General features: G+C 38.5%; 1 protein-coding gene across 11 annotated transcripts in view; it reads right to left on the bottom strand.

Moving 5' to 3' along the window:
• The window catches only part of MOB1B (MOB kinase activator 1B), a 93071-nt gene that overhangs the window by 23233 nt on the left and 42133 nt on the right, over nt 1–27705 (bottom strand). For 4 of the 11 annotated variants that reach the window (XM_042251496.2, XM_042251499.2, XM_042251497.2 and 1 more), the window contains one exon: nt 1383–1549. In XM_042251496.2, coding sequence (XP_042107430.1) covers nt 1383–1549 — 167 coding nt within the window. Of the gene's footprint in view, nt 1–1382; nt 1550–3052; nt 3069–6612; nt 6781–13882; nt 25990–27705 lie in introns of all 11 variants that reach the window. The other 7 variants (XM_060417180.1, XM_060417179.1, XM_060417177.1 and 4 more) reach the window with 4 other exon arrangements.

Below are 27705 nucleotides of genomic sequence, written 5' to 3'. Positions count from 1 at the left end.
AAATTTCCTCCAATTATAAAACTTTATTAATTTTCTCACCAAGGCTGATAAACTTTGAATACTAAAAGTACCACTTTTATTTCCCCACTTTCTCTGCTTAACTCCCAGGAATATATTTACCTTTTACTTATATTTTTTTCTTTCTAGAGGTTAAGAATATATCATAAATATATTTCACTAATTTCATAAGATCACTATTGAATTTAAAAAAACAATAATTAAGACAAATAACTGAGTATGCTACTCAAAGAGGCAATTTGAGTAGCATAGTGGTCAAACCAGTCTCTAAAATTTTATAACTATATTTGAGCCCAGCCTCTACCACTACTAGCTATATAACCTAGCTTAGTTACTACAATTTTCTGTCTCAGATTTCTTATCAATATACTCAGATAATAATAATACCTACATCATGAGGTTATAAAGATGAAATAAAGTAATCCATGTAGAAGAAAATAAAAACAATAATTTGAAAAGATACATGCACCCCAATGTCAAAGCAGCATATGGAAGTTAATAGTCAAGATACAGAAGCAACCTAAAACATCCATCAACAAATAAATGGATAATGGTGTGTGTGTATTTATATATATACGTATATATATATCTCCCTCACATACATACACACATACAATGGTACATTACTGAGCCATAAAAAAGAATGAAATTTACCATTTACAACAACATGGATGGACCTGGAAGGTATTTTGCTTAGTGACGTTAAGTCAAACACAGAAAAGCAAATTCTATATGATATCACTTAAATGTAGTATCTAAAAAATAAAATGAATGAATATAACAAAACAGAAACAGACTCACAGATATAGAGCACTATTGGTTATCAGTAGGGAGAGGAAAAGGAAGAAGGGCCAGACAGAGACAGGGGATTAAGAGGTACAAACCAGCAAGTATCAAATAAGTAAGCTACAAGGGTATACTGTACAGTGCAGGGAAATATAGCCATTATACTGCAATAACTTTAGATGGAGTATAATCTATAAAAATACTGAACCACTATATTATACATGTGAAAACAATATTATAAATCAATTAAACTTCAATAAAATAAATAAAAATAATTCATGTAGAAAGAATAGCAGAGTGCCAGACACCTAGTGTCCTATAGACATCAATTGCTGTATTATTATTTTTTTCAAGAAGATGGTAAATCTACACTTTGTATTACATGATAACAGGAGACAATTTAATATAATTCCATATTCAGGAATAAAGTATCATAAAGGTTAAAGTGGACTGAGGTACCATTATATTGTGGTATTAGGTTGCTAACTAAATGCTAGAAAACACAGCACCCAACACTCACCTACAATGAGTCTACTAACCTAATTGAGAGTCCATTGAGAAACAGAAAGGCTACTTACTGTTCACTGCAACCCACTCATTTAGATCTTCCCCCTCAGGAAGCATGACAGCCATCCGGAGGTTGCCACTGCCAAGAGTGGCCTCTGCATGCTTTAAGAGCTCATACTGGTGAGAACCCTCTGGAATGTTCTTCTTTGGTTTAAACGTTTTAGATGAGCGACTCCCACTATGAATAGCAAAGAAAAAAAAAAGCGTTTAAGGTTTGACCTTCCAGAGTCTACCATACTATACTACTAGATAAAATAACATAGACGTGATCCCCAAAGTCCACCAATACATAGCTTGAAATTGTACTGGCTACGTTAAATCTTGGAAATATCATTGCTGTAACTACTGTTTGATACCCCAAACTCCTACAAACCTTCTCTATATTCTCTACTGTAACTATAAAGGAGAAAAACGAATTTTTAGCTATAACTAATCCAGCTAACAAATCCAACCATAAATTGCTGATTCAGGATTATAGGTTGTAATATATAAAAATAAAAAGGAGTCTGTGATAATCTTTAGTCATTATATTCTTTTTTACCCCGATTCTAAGTTTCTCATTCTAAGATAAATAATTTCCTTTGTACAAGGGGCACTATAGCCCACCAGGCTCCTCTGTCCATGGGCATTCTCCAGGGAAGAATACTGGAATGGGTTGCCATGTACCCCCTCCAGAGGATCTTCCCAGCCCAGGCTCTACTCTTAACACTGACCCCTCTCCGTGTCAGGGGTGTGGTGTGTATGTCTGTCTGTCTGTCTCCCTGCCAGGTGTGGGTGTGTGTGTGTGTGCACACGTGCACGTGCTAAGTCACTTCAGTCTCTACTCAACAGTCAAGAATCTCTTTACAAACACTAATCAGGCGATGTTACTCCTCTGCTTAAAACCACATTCAGTGGCTTCCCAGTGTATTTCAGAGTAAACTCCAAAGTCAAATATTAGACATAGTAAGGCTCTGGACCCACATTAGAGTATGGAAACTCTTCTTCAGTTTAATCAGATAACGTATTAAAAGTCAAATTCTCTCCCACCATCTCTGAAATACGAAAACGTAGAAAAGATTATCATGCCTACCAAACTTGAGGCTTATTTCATTTTCCTCCTCCTCCCCCTCCTCCTTCTCCTTTATCAAAATTTAGTGTGAAAAATAAACTTGACCGATAAATTTTTTGACAAAAGACATTTTTACTAATTTTTGTATGATTAAGTACAAAAATAGCTCTCCTAACACCAATCTGGTGTATGTATTTAGACCAGGTATTTAAGCACTCTCCCTTTAATTAGCCCACTGATCAGACCGGTGCCGCAACTGATGATGTAACAAAGCTGCTCTGAAAAGGGCTGGCAGAGAACATGAGAACAACAAGCACATCAGCTGTGCCTGCACCCAGGAGGGTCCCCACAAATATCTATTTATTGAACCACTGTCCCTTTACGTGTTAGGCTTCCAAATGTTTTCTTGATTGATGACCCATTCAGAATTGGTCTTCCACAAAACTAAACACATTCTCCTCAAAGACCTTACACTTGGGTAAAAAGAAAAAAAAATCTGAGTTTGGTTTTATGAAGGTCAGTTCTGTCACTAATCAGCTATGTTATTTAAGGCAAATTACCCAACTTCCTTGAGCCTATTTTTTCTTTAATAGTGAAAGCCTAACGACAATAATAAAACATTACCCTTACCTGTATCATGCAAGAGCTGCAAAATGAGAAAAAAAGCTCTTAAAACCATAAAATGCTGTGCAAATGTTAGTATCCTTCCTTTTCCTGAACCAGAATGACTCACAGTGAAACATGAAATGGTAGTCCAATGTCCAAAGCTGGACTCAACCCCTACTCCCACTCTAATTTCCTAAGACTGGATGGGGAAATTTTTACTTTGGAAACAAATGCTCTTACACATTAAGTTACAAATAGAATTTTAAAAAAATTGTTTTGGTTTGGTTTTTTTTGGTGCTTTTCCTATATCAAGGTTCAAGTGATCTCAGAATAATGGTGGGGATAGACAGGAAATCAAGAAAACAAGGTGCCAGTCCTCATTTTGCTGTTTTCCTCTTATGTTACTTAGGAAACTATAAATTATCATCTGGGCTTCGATTTATTTTGCTTTTTTGAACCTCTGGAAAATAACTTTTTACAGAAGGGTGTAATTTAGAGATGGGATGATGTTTACAAAATGCTTTCAGTTCCCTGAGTTCTCTGCCTTCTCAGTTCCTCATATCCATGCACAGTCATACTTCCAAAATGCTTTGAAGTCCTCCACTGAATCCCCCTTCTTTGTGATCCTTCTGCTTTATTCAGGCAAAATAATTAATCATCTCAGTATTCTGATTTTTTAAATGTTCTTTTTTAAAATTATATTCAACTTTTTCGACTGCTACCTGAAACTTCAACCAGGATGCACTTTACTCTGGAAGGGGTGATCGGTACTGCTCCTTATTCCCATGTCAAAAGACCAACTGAAGAGTACTCAAGTTCAAAAGCACAAGTACCAAAATATGTACACAAAATTCCTCATCAGTGAGTGCAAGCTCTTACACTAATGAGTGCAACCTCTTACACTAATGGGGCCAAATATATAAGGTCTACGAAAAAACCCAAACGAACTTTTCTGCTAACCCAGTATCTCACATGGCATGTTAAGATATTTGATGCAAATATTAAAAAACATTTTCAATAACAGAAAGTATGTACCCCCCACCCACCCTTTCAGAGTCTGTCTATACAAGCATAAAAATGCCTGTGCTTGTTTTATACACCTGCTGTGTACTACAGTGTACTAAAGAATGTTTTCCACTTTAATATGTCCAGAAGATTGTTGTACTTTAAAGTAGAAGTAGATCTACTTTATTTTTAAAGACTGAATAATATTTCCTTATATAGATAGATAATATTTTCAACCAGTCACCTACTGATAAACATTGAGGTTGTTTCCAGCCATTTATCACTTTAAACAATGCTGCAGTAAGCCTCCTCATATTATAAAAGATAAATTCTTGGAAGTAAAATTGCCCTGCTAAAGGGCATATACATTTTTAATGTTTACATAAGGTCTATTTTTTTCCCCCAAATAAGCTGGATTCTTTTAAAACTCATTAACAATGTATGAGAGTAGCTGTATACATTTTTGGTCTTAGAGGACAAGAATTCAGCTAGTTTCTCTTGTATAGCTCCCAACAGAACATCATAACTATATGACAACTTAGAGCTTTCTGATTAGAACATAAATGTGATTTAAAAGTCACAGCATTACCCTGAGGTCTTTTCTTTTAAAATAAATACCCAGCAGTCAGGTTTGTTTATCCCAGTCCTTTTACTCACATTTGAAGGTCAATCAATTTCTAGAGGAAGACAGAATGGCTTGACAAGTAAATAACTGAGCCTTAAGGGAAAACTCTGACCACAAATCCCTTATAATTAGTCATTCAATTTGATCTACTTTTAGTAAATTTCAAAAGCATTGTGTACTTCCTCTTTAAGACCCTAAAGAATAGACTGGTCCCCATTGTGACATCTACATTTATTCTCATAAACCATTTGTTACCATCTCAACACAGTTACACCCATCATTACCCTCAATTTTAACTATTTACTGTTCAATCCAACTATCAACAAAATTGATATTTTCTAAATTGGGTTGGAGAATCTTAAGGCTGAAGGAATTGGGGAGGAGGTTCTTACAAAGAACACAAAACAGGGGTACTAGGAAGAACTGAAAAGTAAAAGTGTTAGTCACTCAGTGGTGTCTGACTCTCTGTGACTCTTTGCAACTCTTTGTAGCCCTCCAGGCTCCTATGTCCATAGGATCTCCCAGGCAAGAACTGAACTGGATAGCCATTCCCTTCTCCAGGGTATCTTCCCCTATCCAAGTACCAAATCAAGGTCTCCTGCATTGCAGGCAGCTTCTTTACCATCGGAGCCACTGGGGAAACTCCACTAGGAAGGGTTAGAAGAATATATATCTGTATATAATTTAGACAGTGAAAAACACGTGAGTATACTCAAAATTAGAAACAAAATTATATCAACTTATTTGTGTCAGTAACTCCATATCTTCAAAGTTAAGTGACTTACTCTGATCACCTAGCTAATTAAATGGCAGAAGCGGGATTCAACAAAAAGACAACTCATAGACTGGGAGAAAATATTTGCAACTGAAGCGACCAACAGATTAGTCTCCAAAACCTGTAAGCAGCTAATGAGGCTTAACATCATCCAAGCAAATAACCTAATCAAAAAATGGGCATAAGACCTAAACAAACATTTCTCCATAAAGGACATACAAATGGCCAAGAGGCACATGAAAGATGCTCAACACTGCTAATTATTAAAGAAATGCAAATCAAAACTACAATGAGATATCATCTTACACCAGTGAAAACAACTATCATCATAAAGTCCATAAACAGTAAATGCTGGAGAGGGTGTGGAGAGAAGGGAACCCTCCTACACTGTTTGGAACATAAACTGGTACAGCCACTAGGAAGAAGAGTATGGAGGCTCCTTAAAAAACTAAAAATAGAGCTATCATATGACCCTGCAATCCCATTCTTGGGCATGCATCCAGAGAAAAACATGGTCCGAAAGGATAAATGCATGGATGTTCACTTCACTGCGGCACTATGTACAATAGCCAAGACATGCAAGCAACCTAATGCCCATCAACAGAGAAATGGATAAAGAAAATGTGGTGCATATATACAATAGAATATTACTTGGCCACTAAAAAGAATGAAACAAAGCCATCTGCAAAGCCATCTGCAGTAACAGGAGTGGACCTAGAGATTGTCATACTGAGTAAAGTCAGACAGAGGAGAAATAGCATATGACATCCTTTTAAATGCAGAATCTAAAAAGAAATGATACAAATGAACTTATTTACAAAACAGACTTAAAGAATGAACTTATGGTTGCCAGGAGGAAGGCTGGGAGTAAGGGATAGCTAAAGTTTGGGACTGACATGTATATAAGGCTATATTCAAAACAGATGATCAACAAGGACCTATTGTATAGAACAAAGAACTCAGCTCAATGTTATGTGGCAGACTGGATGCCAGAGGAGTATGGGGGAGAATGGATACATGTATATGTATGACTGCGTTCCTTTGCTGTCCACCTGCAACTACCGCAACTTGTTAATCACCTGTAACTCCAATACAAAATAAAAAGTTAAAAAAACAACAGTCCATTATCTTCAAGTCATTTTACATTACCAAGCCTCAGTTTGTAGTAATGATACCTACCTTACTATTGAACCCTGTAGTAAGGGTTCCATTGGTATTAGCTCTCTTTGATCCACAATTGGTACCAACCTGTCATTCACATCAGTAGCTCCTTCTATAGGTCTAAGTCCAACACTAGAGATCAGGGACTTGATAAACACTTTTCAGTCCACTTCAGACTGGAAACTCCTGGATTACAATAGTAATGATGATGATTAATATTAACTAACATTTACTGCAGACCTTGTACTCTTTAAGTATTTTACATACAATATCTCATTTAATCTTTGTAACTCTATGATGTCTATCAGTTCAGTTCAGTTGCTCAGTCGTGTCCAAAAAACGATACAGTACTGGTTGGTGCTCAGTGCTATGGTGAAAATAGAGAATGAAGTGACAAATAATGCAATGTGACAAGGCACTTTACTAGATTAGGTGGTTAGGGCAGGCCTCCATGAGGCCAGAAAGACACGAAGGGGGAATCAGCCATGTGACAGCTACCAACTCTTTGCAACCCCATAGAATGAAGCATGCCAGGCCTCCCTGTCCATCACCAACTCCTGGAGCTTGCTCCAACTCATGCCTATCGAGTTGGTGATGCCATCCAACCATCTCAACCTCTGTTGTCCCTTTCTCCTCATGCCTTCAATCTTTCCCAGCATCAAGGTCTTTCTTAATGAGTCAGTTCTTCACATCAGGTGGCCAAAGAATTGGAGCTTCAGCATTAGACCTTCCAATGAACATTCAGGACTGATTTCCTTTAGGATGGACTGGTTTGATCTCCTTGCAGTTCAAGGGACTCTAAGGGCTGTCTCCAACACCATAGTTCAAAAGCATCAATTCTTCGGCACTCAGCTTTCTTTTTCCAACTCTCACATCCATACATGACTACTGAAAAAACCACAGCTTTGTACAGACCTTTGTCGGCAAAGTAATGTCTCTGCTTTTGAATATGCTGTCTAGGTTAGTCACAGCTTTTCTTCCAAGGAGCAAGTGTCTTGTAATTTCATGGCTGCAGTCACCATCTGCAGAGATTTTGGAACCCAAGAAAATAAAGTTTCCACTGTTTCCCCATCTATTTGCCATGAAGTGATGAGACTGGATGCCATGATCTTTGTTTTATGAATGCTGAGTTTTAAACCAGCTTTTTCACTCTCTTTCACTTTCATCAAGAGGCTCTTCAGTTCCTCTTCATTTTCTGCCATAAGGGTGCTATCATTTGCATATCTGAGGTTACTGATATTTTTCCTGGCAATCTTAATTCCAGCTTGTGCTTCATCCAGCCCAGCATTTCGTATGATGTACTCTGCATGTAAGTTAAAATTAGCTGGATGACAATATACAGCCTTGACGTACTCCTTTCCCAATTTAGAACCAGTCTGTTGTTTCATGTATGGTTCTAACTTGTTTCTTGACCTGCATACAGATATCTCAGGGGGTAGGTATGCTATGCTTTATTTTATGAGTAACAAAACTGAGGCTTAAAGTTCTTAATTTGCTCAAGCTTTTAGAATTAGTAAAGTAAGGAACCAAAATTTAAGCCTAAGATTTAAATATTCAAAGTCCATTCTTTTATCCACTACCCAATACGACATGATACTTATCTTTATCTCTTACAGCTGTGATGGTTGTACAATTTTGTGAATATACTAAATCCACTGAACACTTTAAAAGATGAATTTTATACTGTGTTAATTTTAGCATATTTTTTTTGATGTTTAAAGAAAAATCTTTATTAAAAAACTAAGTAGCCTCAGAATAATGTTCCTCACCACCTCAATGTCAGTTTCTTCCATTTATTTCACTCTTGCATTCCTTCATCCAACTAGAATATTCTGACCACCCACCTACTATATTCTAAGTAGCACTGTGCTAACCCTGGGACACAGCACTGAACAAGAGAATCTCTATTATCATGGTAGGGAGAGGAGGCAGAAAAAAAAAAAAAAAAGATACAGTACTGGTTGGTGCTCAGTGCTATGGTGAAAATAGAGAATGAAGTGACAAATAATGCAATGTGACAAGGCACTTTACTAGATTAGGTGGTTAGGGCAGGCCTCCATGAGGCCAGAAAGACACGAAGGGGGAATCAGCCATGTGACAGCTACCAAAGAGGGAAGAGCATTCCAGGCTTACAGGACAAACTAGGTGTTTGCACAAAGGTGACTTTTTAAAAAGTTCAGTTCAGTTCAGTTCAGTCGCTCAGTCGTGTCCGACTCTGTGACCCCATAAATCACAGCACACCAGCCTCCCTGTCCATCACCATCTCCGGGAGTTCACTCAGACTCACGTCCATCAAGTCAGTGATGTCATCCAGCCATCTCATCCTCGGTCGTCCCCTTCTCCTCCTGCCCCCAATCCCTCCCAGCATCAGAGTTTTTTCCAATGAGTCAACTCTTCTCATGAGGTGGTCAAAGGACTGGAGCTTCAGCTTTAGCATCATTCCTTCCAAAGAAATCCCAGGGCTGATCTCCTTCAGAATGGACTGGTTGGATCTCCTTGCAGTCCAAGGGACTCTCAAGAGTCTTCTCCAGCACCACAGTTCAAAAGCATCAATTCTTTGGCGCTCAGCCTTCCTCACAGTCCAACTCTCACATCCATACATGACCACAGGAAAAACCATAGCCTTGACTAGATGGACCTTAGTCGACAAAGTAATGTCTCTGCTTTTGAATATACTATCTAGGTTGGTCATAACTTTTCTTCCAAGGAGTAAGCATCTTTTAATTTCATGGCTGCAATCACCATCTGCAGTGATTCTGGAGCCCCCAAAAATAAAGTCTGACACTGTTTCTACTGTTTCCCATCTATTTCCCATGAAGTGATGGGACCAGATGCCATGATCTTCGTTTTCTGAATGTTGAGCTTTAGGCCAACTTTTTCACTCTCCTCTTTCACTTTCATCAAGAGGCTTTTTAGCTCCTCTTCGCTTTCTGCCATAAGGGTGGTGTCATCTGCATATCTGAGGTTATTGATCTCTCTCCCGGCAATCTTGATTCCAGCTTGTGTTTCTTCCAGTCCAGCGTTTCTCATGATGTACTCTGCATAGAAGTTAAATAAACAGGGTGACAATATACAGCCTTGACGTACTCCTTTTCCTGTTTGGAACCAGTCTGTTGTTCCATGTCCAGTTCTAACTGTTGCTTCCTGACCTGCATACAGATTTCTCAAGAGGCAGGTCAGGTGGTCTGGTATTCCCATCTCGTTTAGAATTTTCCACAGTTCATTGTGATCCACACAGTCAAAGGTTTTGGCATAGTCAATAAAGCAGAAATCGATGTTTTTCTGGAACTCTCTTGCTTTTTCCATGATCCAGCGGATGTTGGCAATTTGATCTCTGGTTCCTCTGCCTCTTCTAAAACCAGCTTGAACATCAGGGAGTTCACGGTTCACGTATTACTGAAGCCTGGCTTGGAGAATTTTGAGCATTACTTTACTAGCATGTAGGGCATCATGAATGACAGTATATGAAATCAGAAAAAGCTTGTAGACCCACACTAGCTAAGTTTTTAGAGTCCAAAGTATGGAATTTAAATTACTATTTTAAGTATAAATGGGAAGCTATGGCAGAATCTTTTTTTTTTTTTAAGGAAGTATAATATGACTTAATGTAATGATCTAAAAAAGACTATTTAGTTTCCATGTAGAGAATGGACTGGCAGGAGGGTAAGAGTGAAAATACAGAAACCAGTTAAGCAACTGGTATAAAGCAGAAAGATGGTCTGGTCTAACGCAGACAGAAAGATGAAGCCAGGTTCTAATATTTGTAGGTAGAATCAATAGGATTCACTTTGGATTTCAGAATTTGTCGAGTGGTAAAGATGAGACAATCAAAGAAGACTGCTAGGTTTTTAGGCTCAAGTAGGTAGGTAACAGGTCATTTATTAAGATAGGTTTGGGGAGATGGCCTTTGCCCGTATTAACTTAAGATACCTATTAAACACCCAAAGGGTAAGTTAGTATGCAGTTGTACCTATACATCTCATGCTAAGATGAATGATCAGACTGAAGGTAACTAATTTCTTGACATCTTCACTGGTTAGCACACTGCCAAAAGATGCACTAGTATGTTATTAAAATGAGTATTTTAAAAGCTATCAGAAGTCCTATAGTAAAGAAGATTTATTTTTAAAAATCATTTATGGTTTATCTCAAGGTTTCCCAAAGATCTTTAGTCATGGAAATTTTACTTCCACACTTAAAATCTTGCTCTTTAACATACATTCCCTGGAGGAAGGCACAGCAACCCACTCATTATTCTGGCCTAGAGAATACCTCGGACAGAGGAGCCTGGCAGGCTACAATTTATAGGGTTGCAAAGAATCAGACATAACTGCAGCAACTTAGCACACACGCACACACCTTAAGAAGCATCACTATGAACAAAGCCAGCAGGGGTGATGGAATTCCAGTTGAGCTGTTTCAAATCCTAAAAGATCATGTTGTGAAAGTGCTGCACTCAATAAGCCAGCAAATTTGGAAAACTCAGCAGTGGCCACAGGACTGGAAAAGGTCAGTCTTCATTCTAATCCCTAAAAAAGGCAATGCTAAGGAATGCTCAACTACCACAAAATTGCACTCATCTCACACACTAGTAAAATAATGCTCAAAATTCTCCAAGCCAGGCTTCAACAGTATGTGAGCCATGAACTTCCAGATATTCAAGCTGGTTTCAGAAAAGGCAGAGGAACCAGAGATGAAATTGCCAACATCTGCTGGATCATCAAAAAAGCAAGAGAATTCCAGAAAAATATCGATTTCTGCTTTATTGACTATGCCAAAGCCTTTGACTGTGTGAATCACAATAAACTGTGGAAAATTCGGAAACAGATGGGAATACCAGACCACCTGACCTGTCTCTTGAGAAATCAGTATGCAGGTCAGGAAGCAACAGTTAGAAATGGACAAACTGGTTCCAAATAGGAAAAGGAGTATGTCAAGGCTGTATATTGTCACCCTGTTTATTTAACTTCTGTGCAGAGTACATCATGAGAAACGCTGGGCTGGATGAAACACAAGCTGGAATCAAGATTGCCAGGAGAAATATCAATAACCTCAGATGTGCAGATGACACCACCCTTATGGCAAAAAGTGAAGAAGAACTAAAAAGCCTCTTGATGAAAGTGAAAGAGGAGAGTGAAAAAGTTGGCTTAAAGCTCAACTTTCAGAAAACTAAGTTCATGGCATCCAGTCCTGTCACTTCATGGCAAATAGATGGGGAAACAGTGGCAGATTTTATTTTTTGGGCTCCAAAATCACTGCAAATGGTGACTGCAGCTATGAAATTAAAAGACACTTACTCCTTGGCAGGAAACTTAAGACTAACCTAGACAGTATATTAAAAAGCAGAGACATTACTTTGCCAACAAAGGTCCATCTAGTCGAAGCTATGGTATTTCCATTAGTCATGTGTGGACGTGAGAGTTGGAGTATAAAGAAAGCTGAGTGCCAAAGAATGATGCTTTTGAACTGTGGTGCTGGAGAAGACTCTTGAGAGTCCTTTGGACTGCAAGGAGATCCAACCAGAGATCAGTCCTGAGTGTTCATTGGAAGGACTGACGTTGAAGCTGAAACTCCAATACTCTGGCTACCTGATGCAAAGAGCGGACTCATTGGAAAAGACTCTGATGCTGGGAAAGACTGAAGGCAGGAGGAGAAGGAGACGACAGAGGATGAGATCGTTGGATGGTATCACCAACTCAATGGACATGAGTTTGGGTAAACTCCGGGAGTTGGTGAGGGACAGGGAGGCCTGGCATGCTGCAGTTCATGGGGTTGCAAAGAGTTGAACACGATTGTGCAACTGAACTGAACTGACACACTATTATATTAAACTGCTAACTAGGTTACTTCTCAGTTTTCAGCATATCCGTAACACTTCAATTTTATAAAGTATAACTCCATGATCTCATACAAGAACAGGTAGAGGGTTGGTCAAGTCACTATTTATTTATATCCCATAAATTTTTATAATCTAATCCTTAGAAAATAAAAAGCACTTCACTACCAAAGGCCAGTTAGTTTCTACAATTGTGAAGTTACTGAGGTGTAAGCTCCGCTGTAGATGAAGACACTAAAGTTTAATCACTCATCTCCGATCACCCTCTGAGCTCTGAGTTTTATAAAGACTGCAGTTTCCTTTGCCCAGCACTAAATCCATTGCAATCAGTAAACAGGTACTAAAATCACAGGAGATTTTAGGAAATGACTATTGTCAAAAGTCTAGATGATTTCTATGCAACAGCAGTAACAGAATTCCCTACAATGTGTTGGACTACAAGAAGGAAGAAAACAAAACCTGCAGATACAGAGTTCAGAATGAGCATCAAATTGCAACAGAGCAGGCAGTAATTCCAAATATACTGACATTTCATCCAAGAAACACCTAGGGAGCCTGAACATCACTTCTTTTATAAAAAAAACCTTTCCTAACCTTCCATGAAAATCTCTCCATCCTCTTGGTGTCTCACTGCAGCTTAAAGCACCTATAACATATTTATGTGTTTGTTCTCCTTCAAAGCTCTTTAAAATGAGAGGTTGTGTCCTCTTCATTTTTGTAATGTGATATCTGGCATACAGAAGATCAAAGGGCAAAGGATTTGAAGTAAACACCCAGTTTCAGATCCTGTCTTTGTAACTTTGATAACTTTGTGATCTCAGATAAATCATATAACTTCTCTAAGCTTACAACTAAAACACTGGAAATGATATTACCAGTTTTGCTGAATCATTATGACAATTAAATGAATATATTTAAAACAGCTTAGTTTTGAGGTAGCTGTCACACAGCAAATGGGCAGTATAGGAAATGACAGCTTAAAAATACTGAGTGACAATATGTATATGCATATACACATATGTACATACACACACATACATACAGATAGTCATCACCTTATTCAGTTTGCTATAACAAAATACTACAGACTAGGTGCTTATGAAAATTTCTTCTCAGAGTTTTGGTGGTCAAAAGTACCAAGATCAAGGTACCAGCATTGTCAGGCCCTCTTCCAGGTTTCTGATTGCCCACTTCCCCCTGCATCTTCATATGGTAAAAGGGGTTAGGGAGCTCTGTGGGATGTTTTTCATAAGAGCACTAACCCCAATAATGAGGGTGGAGACCTGATGACCTAATCATCTCTCAAAGGCTCAAAGCTCTCACCTCCTAAGGCCATCACACTGGGCATTAAGATTTCAACTCATGAATCTGGGCAGATGTATTCAGACCAAACCAATCTTTCTGTCACACTTCTACTAATCCAGTTTTAAAACATGACCTCTGTATACTTACTCGTTTACATTTTTCTTTCTCTTTCTCACTAGACTGCGAGTTAAGAATATGGATCATGTCTTGGTCATCCGTGAATCTCTAGAATCTAAAACAGGAACTGGGACATAATGGGTTTACTAATAGAAGTTTATTAACTTAAATAATGATATTGAAAGTAGAGAAAAGTCCTGTTATTACTGCAAGGAACAGCTGTCCCCAGTTTTAGAGAAAGGGACTGACCCATCATCTTTATTTGTGCAACAAATCTAAAAGATTTTAACTGCAGCAATGTACTACTGGTGAGGTTTGCTCATCCTGACACCAAAATTTCATTTTCAGTCTTAGGCCCTTTGGAGTCCTTCCCTACTTAAACCTTGGCTAAAAAAAAAATGGGTCAATCAATCAAAGCAAGACATCTCAGTCTAACAAGTCTACTCCTTGCATTGGGGGAGGGGAAAGGGAAGAAGGAGGTAGCTCTTATTTTTCATTTTATTTAGTTATTTTAAATAACTAATAGGTTACAGCTACTTCCCACAGTTTAGTAATTTAGCTATATTCTAAAAACTAGTATGCAATTTCTTGTTGTAATAGCATTTTTTTCCCCACCAAAGTAGAAAAGCACAATTTCTGCTGGCATCCAATTCAAAACCACAGTTCATTATAAAGGGTGCCACAAAAGATCAAGTCTGCAGTTTCAGCAGTAATGGAACAATCTTTATATCAGATACAGCTCTCAAGTTAACACCACAGCAAAGATTCACCTACAATTCCTACAATTCATCATCGGCCTGCAAATAAGCAGCAGTAACATAACAGGAATACATTTAATCAGTGACACAGAAGTTTTAATGGTTTACTACTGCTCAAATGCTCAGTTGTGTCCTACTCTTTGCGACCCTAGTGGACTCTACCTCCACCAGGCTCCTCTATCCATGAGAATCTCTAGGCAAGAATACTGGAGTAGGTTGCTATTCCCTTCTCTAGGGAATCTTCCTGATCCAAGGATGGAACCCACTCTCTTACCTCCTGCATTGACAAGCAGATTCTTCTCCACTAGTGCCACCTGGGAATGCTTTGAAATTTAAATTCTTACAATAAAGCCAGCCTGACAAGGAAAAAAAACCTCACAAAGTTAAAATCAGCTGGTGTCTACTCCTCATCTCATATACTGGTAAATGAACTTTCTTTTTCCATGGGATGTCTAGTCATCCCTAGAAAATTAATTCAGGGGTTCATTTTTCCTCAGGAAGCGTCGCTGATGTCCTAAACCACATTAAAGATGACTTCTCTCTGTTCACACAGAACACTAAAATGTCTCTACTTTACAATGCACCATGAGCTTCTCAAAGGCAAGGAGTTCTTCAAGTCATCTGCTTCTCCAGAGCCTAGGAGAAGGCCTAGGTCAGAACAGCTCCTCAAGAGAAGTCTGTTGAGCTAAACCAATAAAGGACATCAGGTCAAGAATGGTTAACATAAAAGTAAACATTCTGACAGCATTTGCTAAATTTATATTCCCAGCTTATACAAACAGGCTCAGTCATAACAGCTATACAAGCACAGTATGTATATGGAATTATCTCCTGTAATCTTAAAATTTTATACAATTTTTTCTTACCTTTCACCATCAGTTCTTATCTGTTTTAAGCCTCTGGTAATCTGAAAGACACTATGAACCTTCTCTCTAGAGATATATTTTGCATAAAGGAATTCAGGGACACGTAAAACCTGTTCATAAACCTGGAAAAAGAACTCCTGCCCTAGTCTGTCTCCTTTCTCTCAGGCTATCTATTGTGAGAACATTTATTCTCTCCTAAAATCTAACAGCGCCACATTTATTTTCTAATCCTTTAGAGATATGCTTTTGTATAAAGCCACACTGACGTTCAGGATGGTAAGTATAGGTCTTTTATTGGATAAAAAAAATCTAGTTTATAGTCTATGGTTTATTCTTTGTCTATAAAATAGTAACTCTAACAGAAAGCTCTCATCATATTTGTATACTGAAGTTCAAAACTATGGCATTTATAAGAAAGTCACTGCATTAAACTAATATTCTTAAGAAAATAAAAAGCCCACATTCTGGGGGGCTCCAAAATCACTGCAGATGGTGACTGCAGCCATGAAATTAAAAAGATACTTACTCCTTGGAAGGAAAGTTATGACCAACCTAGAGAGCATATTAAAAAGCAGAGACATTACTTTGTCAACAAAGGTCCATCTAGTCAAGGCTATGGTTTTTCCAGTGGTCATGTATGGATGTGAGAGCTGGACTGTGAAGAAAGTTGAGTGCCGAAGAATTGATGCTTTTGAACTGTGGTGTTGGAGAAGACTCTTGAGAGCCCCTTGGACTGCAAGGAGATCCAACCAGTCCATTCCAAAAGAGATCAGTCCTGGGTGTTCTTTGGAAGGACTGATGTTGAAGCTGTAGCTCCAGTATTTTGGCCACCTGATGAGACGAGCTGGCTCATTTGAAAAGACCCTGATGTTGGGAAAGATTGAAGGCAGGAGGAAAAGGGGACGACAGAGGATGAGATGGTTAGATGGCATCACCAACTCAATGGACGTGAGTTTCAGTAAATTCTGGGAGTTGGCGATAGACAGGGAGGCCTGGAGTGCTGCGGTTCACGGAGTGGCAAAGAGTCAGACACAACTAAGCTACTGAACTGAACTGAACTGATGCCTATAAAACTGATCAAGTGTAATGGGAAATGGGAAAAACCTTTGTTTCTTTTATTATTGGAAGGAAGATACTGGTAACGTTAAGACAAAAGATATCATTTTTCTCCTATAAATCTAATTTCAAGTGTAGCTGTTTTTTAAAAATGTAAAACAGAGATAATTCCTAGTTTGGAGGTAAATTTTAACCAATGAATAATTAAGGTCAAAGACATTAAAGTTTAAATGAGATTTGTCAAAGCATATTTTAGAAGCATAACCTGAATAATCTAGAAATAAGTGAGGAATAATAATAAATAATAAAGAAATAAAATAGTTCCTTGCAGCTCAAATTTAGATTAATCTGTATTTTTATAAAAATTAGTTATTGAACTGTGTCCAGTAGAAAAAGGACTCTTAGAGTCACTACTTACTAATACATTACAGTTATGAAGAACTCAAAAAATATTAAGTAGTTTAACTCAGTGACATATCTCTTCCAATTTCCTTCTACTTAGTGACATTGCAAAACTATGGATGCTTAACAGAACACAGCAATACAATAAATCAGTACCTGTAAGAAACCGTTTTGAAGAGTGACAGTCAAAGATTTGTGGGCTAAAAACAGACATTACCTTCCACTCCTTACTCAAAGCAATAATAATGTGAATTAAAAAAAAAATCAATCCCATAAGGAAAAGGAGAATAAAAGATGAGGAAACAATAATTTTAGGAATTAGCAAGTAGATGAATAAATAACTGAATTAATATACCTAAGGAAACCTAACCCTGAACTTAGAAGCCACCCAATTTACACCACAGATTCCACAGAATGTTCAGGAATTACTATCAGTAGGATACTCTGGAAATAGAAGTAGAGATGGAACGAGACTTCCCCAGTCTGTTTAAGAAAAGGTACACACCCAGATCCTCTCTGCAGTCTACACAGTAGGCTTTTGTATTACCCCCTCATCCTGAGACAAAACTAGAAACTAAAGGTATATTCTATAAAAACAGGGCAAAAGAGAGAGGGTGTCTGGCTTCAGAGATATGATTACAGGCACAGTTGTAGGCAGATGTACCATATGTAACACTAGGTGATCAGATGAGTTTGAAAAAAATCAATGTAGAGACCCTTTGCCTTTTCCCACAGTTCAGATAATAATCTCCAAGCAAAAACCAACTGTGCTTTTTTTTTTTTTTTTTGGTAAATCTGAGCATACCATATGAAGATATAGAAAGAAATTTACACCAGGGATTCTTCAAGGTAACAGCCTAGCCATATCACCCTTCAGCAAATCCCACAGTTGACATGCCCCCCACACACAGAGATTCCAATTTGGTTTTCAGTTGTCCTACTTGTAAATAAAAAAGGCTTTCCAGGTGGCTCAGTGGTAAAGAATCCACCTGCAATGCAAGAGACACAGGTTTGATCCCTGGGTCAGAAAAGGCAACCCACTCCACTATTCTTGCCTAGGAAACCCTATGGACAGAGGAGTCTGGCAGGCTACAGTCCATGGGGTCACAAAAGAGTCGGACACAACTTACCAACTAAACAACAACTTATAAATAAAAACAGAAAGCAAAAGAGTTATCAGGACTTGAGGGAAGCCTCTAATATGCAAGAAGACATCAAAATACCAAAAAAAAAAAAAAAGCAACTTAAAGGATAAACAAAGGAGAATAAAAATGCCCCCCCAAAACTATATATATCTTCAGTGATAGAAAAAAAATTACTGCTTAATGAAATAAGAAAGGAATACTATATAAAAAAAGAGAAAGAAAAAGGACTTTTAGATTTTTTAAAAATGTTAGCAGAAATTAAAACCACAATAAAAAAAACACCAGAAAATAAAACCAAAGCAATCTCTTAGAACACAAAGCCTAAAAAAGCAAAGAAAGATATGGAAAAGGAGAACAATATCAAGGATCTGTTCAAGAGGCCCAAGTTCTAAGTAACAAGAATTCTAGAAACACATAACAGAAAAACAAGGAAATATTCTGTCAAGAAAATACTTTATTAAGGAAATAAACCAATAAATTTTCCCAGAATTGAAAATGCCTCTTTAGACTGAGAGACTACCAACTTGGTGGATAAACCCACAATAGAAGAATAAACTAAGAAATTTCTGAACAAAGAGGAGACCTTACAACAGTCCAGAGGGGAAAAAAACAAGATACAAAGCATCAGAAGTCAGAAAGGCATTTGGACCTCTCAGTAACAAGTGGAGCACCTCATCCATAAAAATTAAAATTCTGTGAGAAAATTTACAACCTAGAACTTGATACTCTGACATGATATCAATCAAGTACAAAGGTATATTTCTAAACATATAAGGTCTCAAAATATTAACAGTCCACTTACTGTTTTTAGTGAGCTTTTAGACAATCCGCACCAAAAGTGAAGTGAAAGTCGCTTAGTCGTGTCCAACTCTTTGCGACTCCATGGACTATATAGTCCATGGAATTTTCCCAGCCAGAACACTGGAGTGGGTAGCCTTTTCCTTCTCCAGGAGTAAATCAACAGAGAGGACATGAGATCCAAGAAAGAGGAAGTCCAACCCAAAAGCTATGCAAGGGGAATCCCAAGAATGAAGGCAAAGGGAGATCCCAAATAACAGCTGTACAGCAAGACTTGTGTAACATCAGCCAATGGACTGGAGCAGATAAGAAAACTCCAACAGACAGTATTCAAGAAGATAAAGTGACAGAGTCTGAAATGTATTTCAAGGTTAACTAGGGTAGTGTTTGGGGGTTAAAAAAAAAGTACTGAGTATACAGAAAACAACAAAAAATTTCCAGATACAGCAAGAAGCTGTTCAGGAAAGAAAACAAAATTACAGTATACACATGGCTCAACTATCAACAGTATTTATTTATATAGGGTTAACTATACTGAGACAGAGAAGGCAATGGCACCCCACTCCAGTACTCTTGCCTGGAAAATCCCATGGACAGAGGAGCCTGGTAGGCTGCAGTCCATGGGGTTGCTAAGAGTCGGACATGACTGAGCGACTTCACTTTCACTGTTCACTTTCATGCATTGGAGAAGGAAATGACAACCCACTCCAGTGTTCTTGCCTGGAGAATCCTACGGACAGATGAGCCTGGTGGGCTGCCATCTATGGGGTCGCACAGAGTCGGACATGACTGAAGTGACTTAGCAGCAGCAGCAGCAGCAACTATACTGAGAAGCTGGCAGGATGGAAGGATGTATATATAAGATGGGATGTATACAGATATAAATATAGATATACATGGGGATACCATGGGAGTGATGCCCTCTTCCTCCATAATAAGAATAGTTAATACCTAAAATGAAAAAAAAATCAGTATGTAACAATATAAGCTAGTTTGAGACAAGAAGTTAAAAATTAAGACAATCAGGTAAAAGAGTTAAAATGGGTGTATCCAGAAACAGGAAAAGAGGGATGGTTTTTCTGACAAGTCTTATAGAACTATTTGATTCTACTGAATTAAATTGTCATGCACATGCATAATACTGACAAAAATAAAAACTAAATTTTAAGAAGTTTAAAAGCCTAATAAAAAATTAGTTTGAATGCTTGCTAAAACATGGCAATAAAATGAGTCACGTATAGAAAAGTTAATAACCTATCTTTAAAATCTATGTTTCATGTGCAATATATTTCTGACTCCAGCACTATTCACAGTACACTATAGACAAGGAACCCCAAAGAGATGGGAACACCAGACCACCTTACTTGTCTCTTGAGAAGTTTGTTTGAGGGTCAAGAAGCAAAAGTTAGAACCAGACATGGGACAACAGGCTGGTTCCAAATGGGGAAAGGAATATGACAAGGCTGTATATTGTCACCCTGCTTATTTAACTTATATGTAGAGTATATCATGTGAAATGCCAAGCTGGAAGAATCACAAGCTGGAACAAGACTGCCAGGAGAAATGCCAACAATCTCAGATATGCAGATGATACAACTCTAACAAAAGTAAAAAGGTACTGGGGTCACAAAGAGTCAGACATGACTGAACGACCGAACTAAACTGAAGAGGAACCAAAAAGCCTCTTGATGATGGTGAAAAAAGAGAGCAAAAAAACTGACTTAAAATTCAACATTCAAAACACTAAGATCATGGCATCTGGTCCTATCACTTTGTGGCAATTAGAAGGAGAAAAAATGGAAACAATGGCAGATTTTAATTTCTTGGGCTCCAAAATCATTGCAGACAGTGACCACAGCCATGAAATTAAAAGATGCTTGCTCCTTGGAAGGAAAGCTATCACAAACTTAGACAGCGTATTAAAAAGCAGACATCACTTGGCTGACAAAGGTCCAGACAGTCAAAGCTACAGTTTTTCTGGTAGCCATGTACAGATGTGAGAGTAGAACCATAAAGAAGACTGAGCACCAAAGGAACTGATGCTTCCAAATTTATGGTGCTGGATGACTCTAAGGAGTCCCTTGAATTGCAAGGAAATCAAATCAGTCAATCCTAAAGGAAATCAACCCTGAATATTTACTGGAAGGACTGATGCTGAAGCTGAAGCTCCAATACTTTGGCCACCTGACGCAAAGAGGCGACTCAATGGAAAAGACCCTGATGCTAAGGAAGACTGAGGGGAGGAAGAGTAGGGGATGACAGAAGATAAGATGGTTGGATGGCATCACTGGCTCAAAGGACATGAATTTGAGCAAATTCCAGGATATAGTAGAAGACAGAGGAGCCTGGTGTGCTGCAGTCCATGGGGTCACAAAGAGTTGGAAACGACTTTGCAACTGACAACAGACAGACAAGGAAACCAAAATCATCTATATATATATGCAGACTTCTACCCCTAATGCTTTTTTACCTGGTGGCTGCTACTGCTACCATCTTTAGCTCTATTACCAAAATCGTTTCAAAACATTCACCTTAGAAACTCTGTCAGACTCAATCAGTTTGATATGCTAATGGCCCCTGAGGAAACCCAAAGTCATCAGTTAAATATGTATCAAGATGAGATTTGTAAAAGCAGCATGCAGCACAGGACAGTATGAAAATACTGCCAGCTGACTGACCTACGGCCCTGGAATCAAAGTACCTGTACTACTTAGTGAGAGACCTTGACTTAGTTACTTATTACTGAGCCTCTCAGGAGCCTTCTCTGCCTCATCTGAGAATGATGGAAGCATTATGTTGCAGAGCTGTTTTGAGGATTAGAAATCAGTAAACAAATAGTAATGCAATGCCAGGCACAAGCATCAATAAAAGCCATCAAGGGACTTCCCTGGTGGTCCAGCGGTTAAAAGTTCTCCTTTTAATGCACGGGTGCAGCTTGATCCCAGCTTGATCCTTGGCTGGGGAGCTAGGATCCCACATTCCTCACAGCCAAAAAAACAAAACACAGAACAGATGCAATGTTGTAACAAATTCAAAGACATCAAAAATATATATATTTAAAAATATTTTTTAAGGCCATTTACCATTAATATTTACCTTGGGCATTATCTATTTCATATGGCATAGGAGAAACCTTGATTTTGCAGCTGGGGCCTCTGGGCTGTAATGCCTAATTTGCCTTGTATTGGTTAGGTGACTTTGATAAAGTTACTTAATCATTCTGACTGCAAAAAAGAAGAAATAATATCACCTACCATGAGGGATGGTTCATCTGAAAACCAAACTATATGCACAGAAATACAGAGCATAGAAGAGTCAAGAGGAAGGGGACATATGTATACCTATGGCTGATTCATGTTGATATACAGCAGAAATCAGCATAATATTTAAAGCAATTATCTTTCAATTATAAATAGATTAATTAAAAAAAAGAAATACAGAGCATAAGCTGGTGTATAGTCAGTGCTCAACAACTGATGGCAGTTAAATATATGTGTACCATCTCTTTAACTTTTGCAGTGAAGGTCCATCATAGACATAAGCTGAGTTATGGCTACATATTATCCTTTTATAATAAGCAAATGCAAAAAATGGGAAATCTGTAATATCAAAAAATACCAGTGAAACAGTAAGACACTTGGATCTTGGTATCATTGAGAATTTGTTTATATAATTGACTAAGTGTAGCCTTGGAAATCATAAGATCTTAGTCTCAACTGATTTTTCTAAAATAAGATGTAGGAATAAAATCTTTCCCATTTCTAAAAATCACTAAATGTAAATTACTTCTCCAGAGATTTGATCTCATTCTTACCAATTTCACAAGTCATCATAAATCTCTTCAAAAACCATTAAGAAGAAACACTGACTGCTGTCAAATATAAAACTGTTCTTTTAGAACTAAGGAAACAGGCACAAAAGTAGTTATTTTGCCCAACTTACATACTCCAGATCACAAGCATAACTGAATTCTTCCATAAAGGAACTTGGATAAAATATTTCTTATATTCAAGACTGTTTCATTCTCCCCTGCTGCTCAAAAGCAAGGATTTCCATCTTTCAGATCCCCAATGGTTTAAGCATAAGCTTATGGTACCCAAACACAGAACAATCACAATTCCTCTAAATGAAGACTAAAAACAAAAGAAGGCCGGGCGCCGAAGAATTGATGCTTTTGAACTGCAGTGTTGGAGAAGACTCTTGAGAGTCCCTTAGACTGCAAGGAGATCAAACCAGTCAATCCTAAAGGAAATCAACCCTGAATATTCATCAGAAGGACTGAAGCTGAAGCTCCAACACTTTGGCCATCTGATGCAAAGAGCTGACTCATTAGATAAGACCCTGATGCTGGGAAAGATTGAAGGCAGGAGAAGGGGATGACAGAGGATGAGATGGTTGGATGGCATCACCAACTCAATGAATGTGAGTTTGAGCAAGCTCCAGGAGATGCAGGACAGGGAAGCCTGGCGTGCTGCAGTCCATGAGGACTGAGAGACTGAACATCAAACATGACTGAGAGACTGAACAACAACAAAAAACAAGAAAGGACTCATGGATGGTAGTATGTCAGTAAAGTCCCTATGGAAAATAATACATAGATGCAGGCAAACCTGGGAACCAAAGGCAGAACAACAACTGTATTGCACAAGAAAGGCACAATTAAAAAAAAAAAGCCCCTTTAATCCTAATATTGTCAACTATAAAAGTTACATTTCATATTATCTGAGAGTCAGGTATACTCCCCAGTACCTGGAAAGGGCTTCAATTATGGCCATTTAAAGCTAAGAGCACACGTGCATGCTAAGTCATTTCAGCTGTATATGACTCTTTGCAACCCTATGGACGGCAGCCTGCCAGACTCCTCTGTCCATGGGATTCTCCAAGGAAGAATACTGGAAGGGGTTGCCATGCCCTCCTCCAGGCAATCTTCCCAACCCAGGGATTGAACCTGTGTTTCCTGAACTCCAGTCAGATTCTTCACCAGTGAGCTACCAGCGAAGCCCAAAACGGAGAAAGAGTAACACAAATGAGTGAAAACCATCAAAGAAGATAAAAAACACATAAAACTAAATGCAAGATTCTTTTCCTTTCTCCCCAGTTTCTTATGAACTAAGTGAAATGTGAATATTAGAAGTGCCATCAAAAAAAAAGAACAAATTAATCAAAACTAGCATGGTTTCTCACACAGAAAATTATGCAAAGTATTTATTGATAAAATGAAAGTGTTCTGAATTTTCATAACATATAACTTACTTTTGCTTACCACAGTTTGACTAGTAAGTACTCAAAAACAATAAGCATACCAGAAAGACATATTCTTCAGAGTCACTAGCAATTAGACACAACTACTTCTTCATCGTTTGGGGAAAAGACTCTCCACTTTGAAATAATCCAGAAAGAAAAACCCTGGCAGAGCTCTCTATCAGATTTCATAAGAAAGGCAATAAATGCACTGAGAGTAATAAGTGAAAAGCAGTTTTACATCTACCTCCAGAATCTATAGGTCATTTTTACAGTATGTCACCTGTTTCCCGAACATGTTGATTACTTGCATTAAATTATCAGTTGCTTATCTGCATTAAAATATCATAAAGATAACTAAGAAACAGGAAATTCAATTGGAGTTAAATATCTCATTCTGTAATAAAATCCACCTCTATGGATAATTCGTGCTTATCTTGGAGAAAAGTAGTATTTTCCTGTGTGCAACATGCTCAGGCATGAACGATTCCTTACCACTCCAAGACTGTAACCCTCCAGGCTCCTTGGTCTATGAGATTTTCCTGGCAAGCATACTAGAATGGGTTGCCATTTCCTCTTCTAGAGGATCTTCCTGACCCAGGGATTGAAACTGCGTCTCCTGTGTTGGCAGGCGGGTTCTTTACCACTGAGCCATATGGGAATAATTACATTCTACTGTTACTTTTCACATGACTATTAATTTTTAAATTTCACTTATTAAAAAACTGCATTCTAAATTTCAACATAAAAGATGTTACTTTCACCTTTAAGACGAAGAGTAAAAAGGTTGATGACAATAAAAGCAAGCAGCCTAAGTATGCCATTAGAAATAAAGAAGACAAGCAAATCAATAACAAAAAAAATAACCCAGTCAAAAATGGGCAAAGACCTAAAGACAGTTCCCCAAAGAATACATACAGATGGCTGATTAAGCACATGAAAATATACCCAAGATCACTAATTATTCAGTTCAGTTCAGTTCAGTTGTTCAGTTGTATCCAACTCTTTGCGACCCCGTGGACTGCAGCATGCCAGACTTCCCTGTCCATCATCAACTCTCAGAGCTTGCTCAAACTTAGTTCCATTGAGTCACTGATGCCATCCAACCATCTCATCCTCTTTTGTCATCTTCTCCTCCTGCCTTCAACCTTTCCCAGCATCAGGGTCTTTTCCAATGAGTCGGTTCTTCACATCAGATGGCGAAAGTATTGCAGCTCCAGCTTCAGCACCAGCCCTTCCAATGAATGTTCAGGGTTGATTTCCTTTAGGATTGACTGGTTTGATCTCCTTGCTGTCCAAAGGACTCTCAAGAGTCTTCCCTAGCACCACAATTCGAAAGCATCAATTCTTCTGCCTTCTTTATGGCCCAACTCATATACGTACATGACTACTGGATGTATACATATATGAAGGCCAAGAAGTTATGATTAGGATTCTCAGTGGTGTGATGGTGGTAGGGGATGCAGGGATTCGAGCACTTGTATTCACTGCTATTGGAACACAGTTTACAGTGGAATGTGCCTGGCATATATAAGTCTTTGAAAGGATAAGACAACCACGTCTCTATACAAAATTATAAAATAAAGATTCAATAATGAGTGTTTCAGATCTTTCTGTATATAACAGTCACCTACTTCCATTTCTCCAAAAGTCTCTGTTCAGTTCAGTCGCTCAGTCGTTTCGGACTCTTTGCAACCCCGTGAACTGCAGCACGCCAGGCCTGCCTGTCCATCACCAATTCCTGGAGTCCACCCAAACCCACGTCCATTGAGTCAGTGATGCCATCCAATCATCTCATCCTCTGTCATCCCCTTCTCCTCCTGCCCTCAATCTTTCCCAGCAGCAGAGTCTTTTCCAATGAGTAAAAGTCTCTGGAAGGGGAAAATAAGAGCACAATAAAGGAGAAATCACTCATACCTCCACCTAGTACCATGAAAACACTTGAAAAATTTTTTTACTTCTAATTTATCTTTCCTTCTGCCTCCCCATCCCATTCCCTTTGGTAATCATAAGTTTGTTTTCTAAGTCTGTGAGTCTGTTTTGTACATAAGTTTACTGGAATCATTCTTTAGATTCCACATGTAATTGGTAACATATGTAAAAAATCGTGACCAAGTATCAAATATGTAACAGGTACTATGCTAAATGATAAGAGATTTAAAAATGACTTTTGACATTGCTGTATCCTCAAAGAGGTCACATACTCTGATGAGGAAGAGAAGCCTGAAAACTGACAAGTATAACATCTTTTTGATACGAGCTATAATAAGGACTATGGAGGAGGACACTGACATGACAGCTAACAAATTGGGAAGGAAGCATAAGTCAGAGAAAATGAGTTGGCTCCAGAAAGAATCAGCCTGCCAATGCAGCAGACAGGAGACACAGCTCGATCCCTGGCTGGGTAAGATCTCCTGGAGGAGGAGATGGCAGCCCACTGCAGCATTTTTGCCTAGTAAGTACAGTCCGTGGAGTAGCAAAGAGTTGGACATGCCTGAGCACGCATGCATGCCTGAACTAAAGAAATGCGGGAGGGTCGGAGAAGGGCAGTCTAGCCAGAACAACAGGAACGACATTTTACAAAGGTAGGCTGGCTTGGGAGAAATGTCTGTTGAAAGAAGTGGGAATAAAGGGGTAAATGGGTTGGAGGGTAGGGAGATGGGGAGGGAATGGAGTGGGGAGGGGGTGGAGGGGTAGACAAGGAAGGAAGGAGCAGAGGAGGCTGAAGTGTTAAGCAAACATCATTATCATGAGGGCCCTCTATGCCTTGGCATTTGCCAACCCCTTCCAATCTCTACTTGAGATACCCAAGTGAACTGCAGAAAAAAACTGGGTCAAAGGATTCCAGCCACCTCCTTTCGGTATTAAAAAAATACAATGTGGGACTTCCCTGGAAGTCCAGTGGTTAAGATAACGTGCTTCAAAGGCGGTGAGGTATGGGTTCAATCCCTGGCGGGGAACTAAGATCCCACACGTTGCAAAGCCAAAAAAACAGAAAAGAACACACAGACACACACACCCCCATCCTCCCTACCATGCCACGGAATTCTCTGGAGGTCCAGTGGTTTGGCTCGCTTTCCTTACCGTGGCCTGGCTCAATCCTTGCAGTACAGCCAAAACAAAAACAAAAAATGTGATGCTAGAATGGAACAACAGAAGCAGCAGTACCTAAACTAAGCAAAATGGTCCGTCAAACCCATCCTCATAGAAACAGCCTCTGCTTAAAAATACAGAAGCCCACATCTGCAAAACTTCTACAGCACATACATACCAGACCCATCTAAAAAAAAAAAAATTCTTTTTTTAGCCACCATGCAGCATGCAGGATCTTAGTCCCCCAACCAGGGACGGAACCCTCACTCCCTTCACTGGAAGTGCCGAGTCTTAACCACGGGACCGCCAGAAAGTCCCATCTTACAACTGTTATAAATGCTTCTCTATTTCACACAAAGATGTCTATACACTCAATAGGACATTAATAATAATCTCAATAATCTTTAGCCTTCATTAACCAATGGACTTCAAACCAATGAATTACAAAAAATTATTGAAGAGCATATCCATGTTAACATTCCAGTCTCCAATTT

This window comes from Ovis aries, chromosome 6 (assembly GCF_016772045.2).
Source record: "Ovis aries strain OAR_USU_Benz2616 breed Rambouillet chromosome 6, ARS-UI_Ramb_v3.0, whole genome shotgun sequence".
Classification (NCBI taxonomy): domain Eukaryota; kingdom Metazoa; phylum Chordata; class Mammalia; order Artiodactyla; family Bovidae; genus Ovis; species Ovis aries.
The sequence above is the reverse complement of the archived record's forward strand: the minus strand, read 5'-3'. Positions and strand labels throughout refer to the sequence as shown.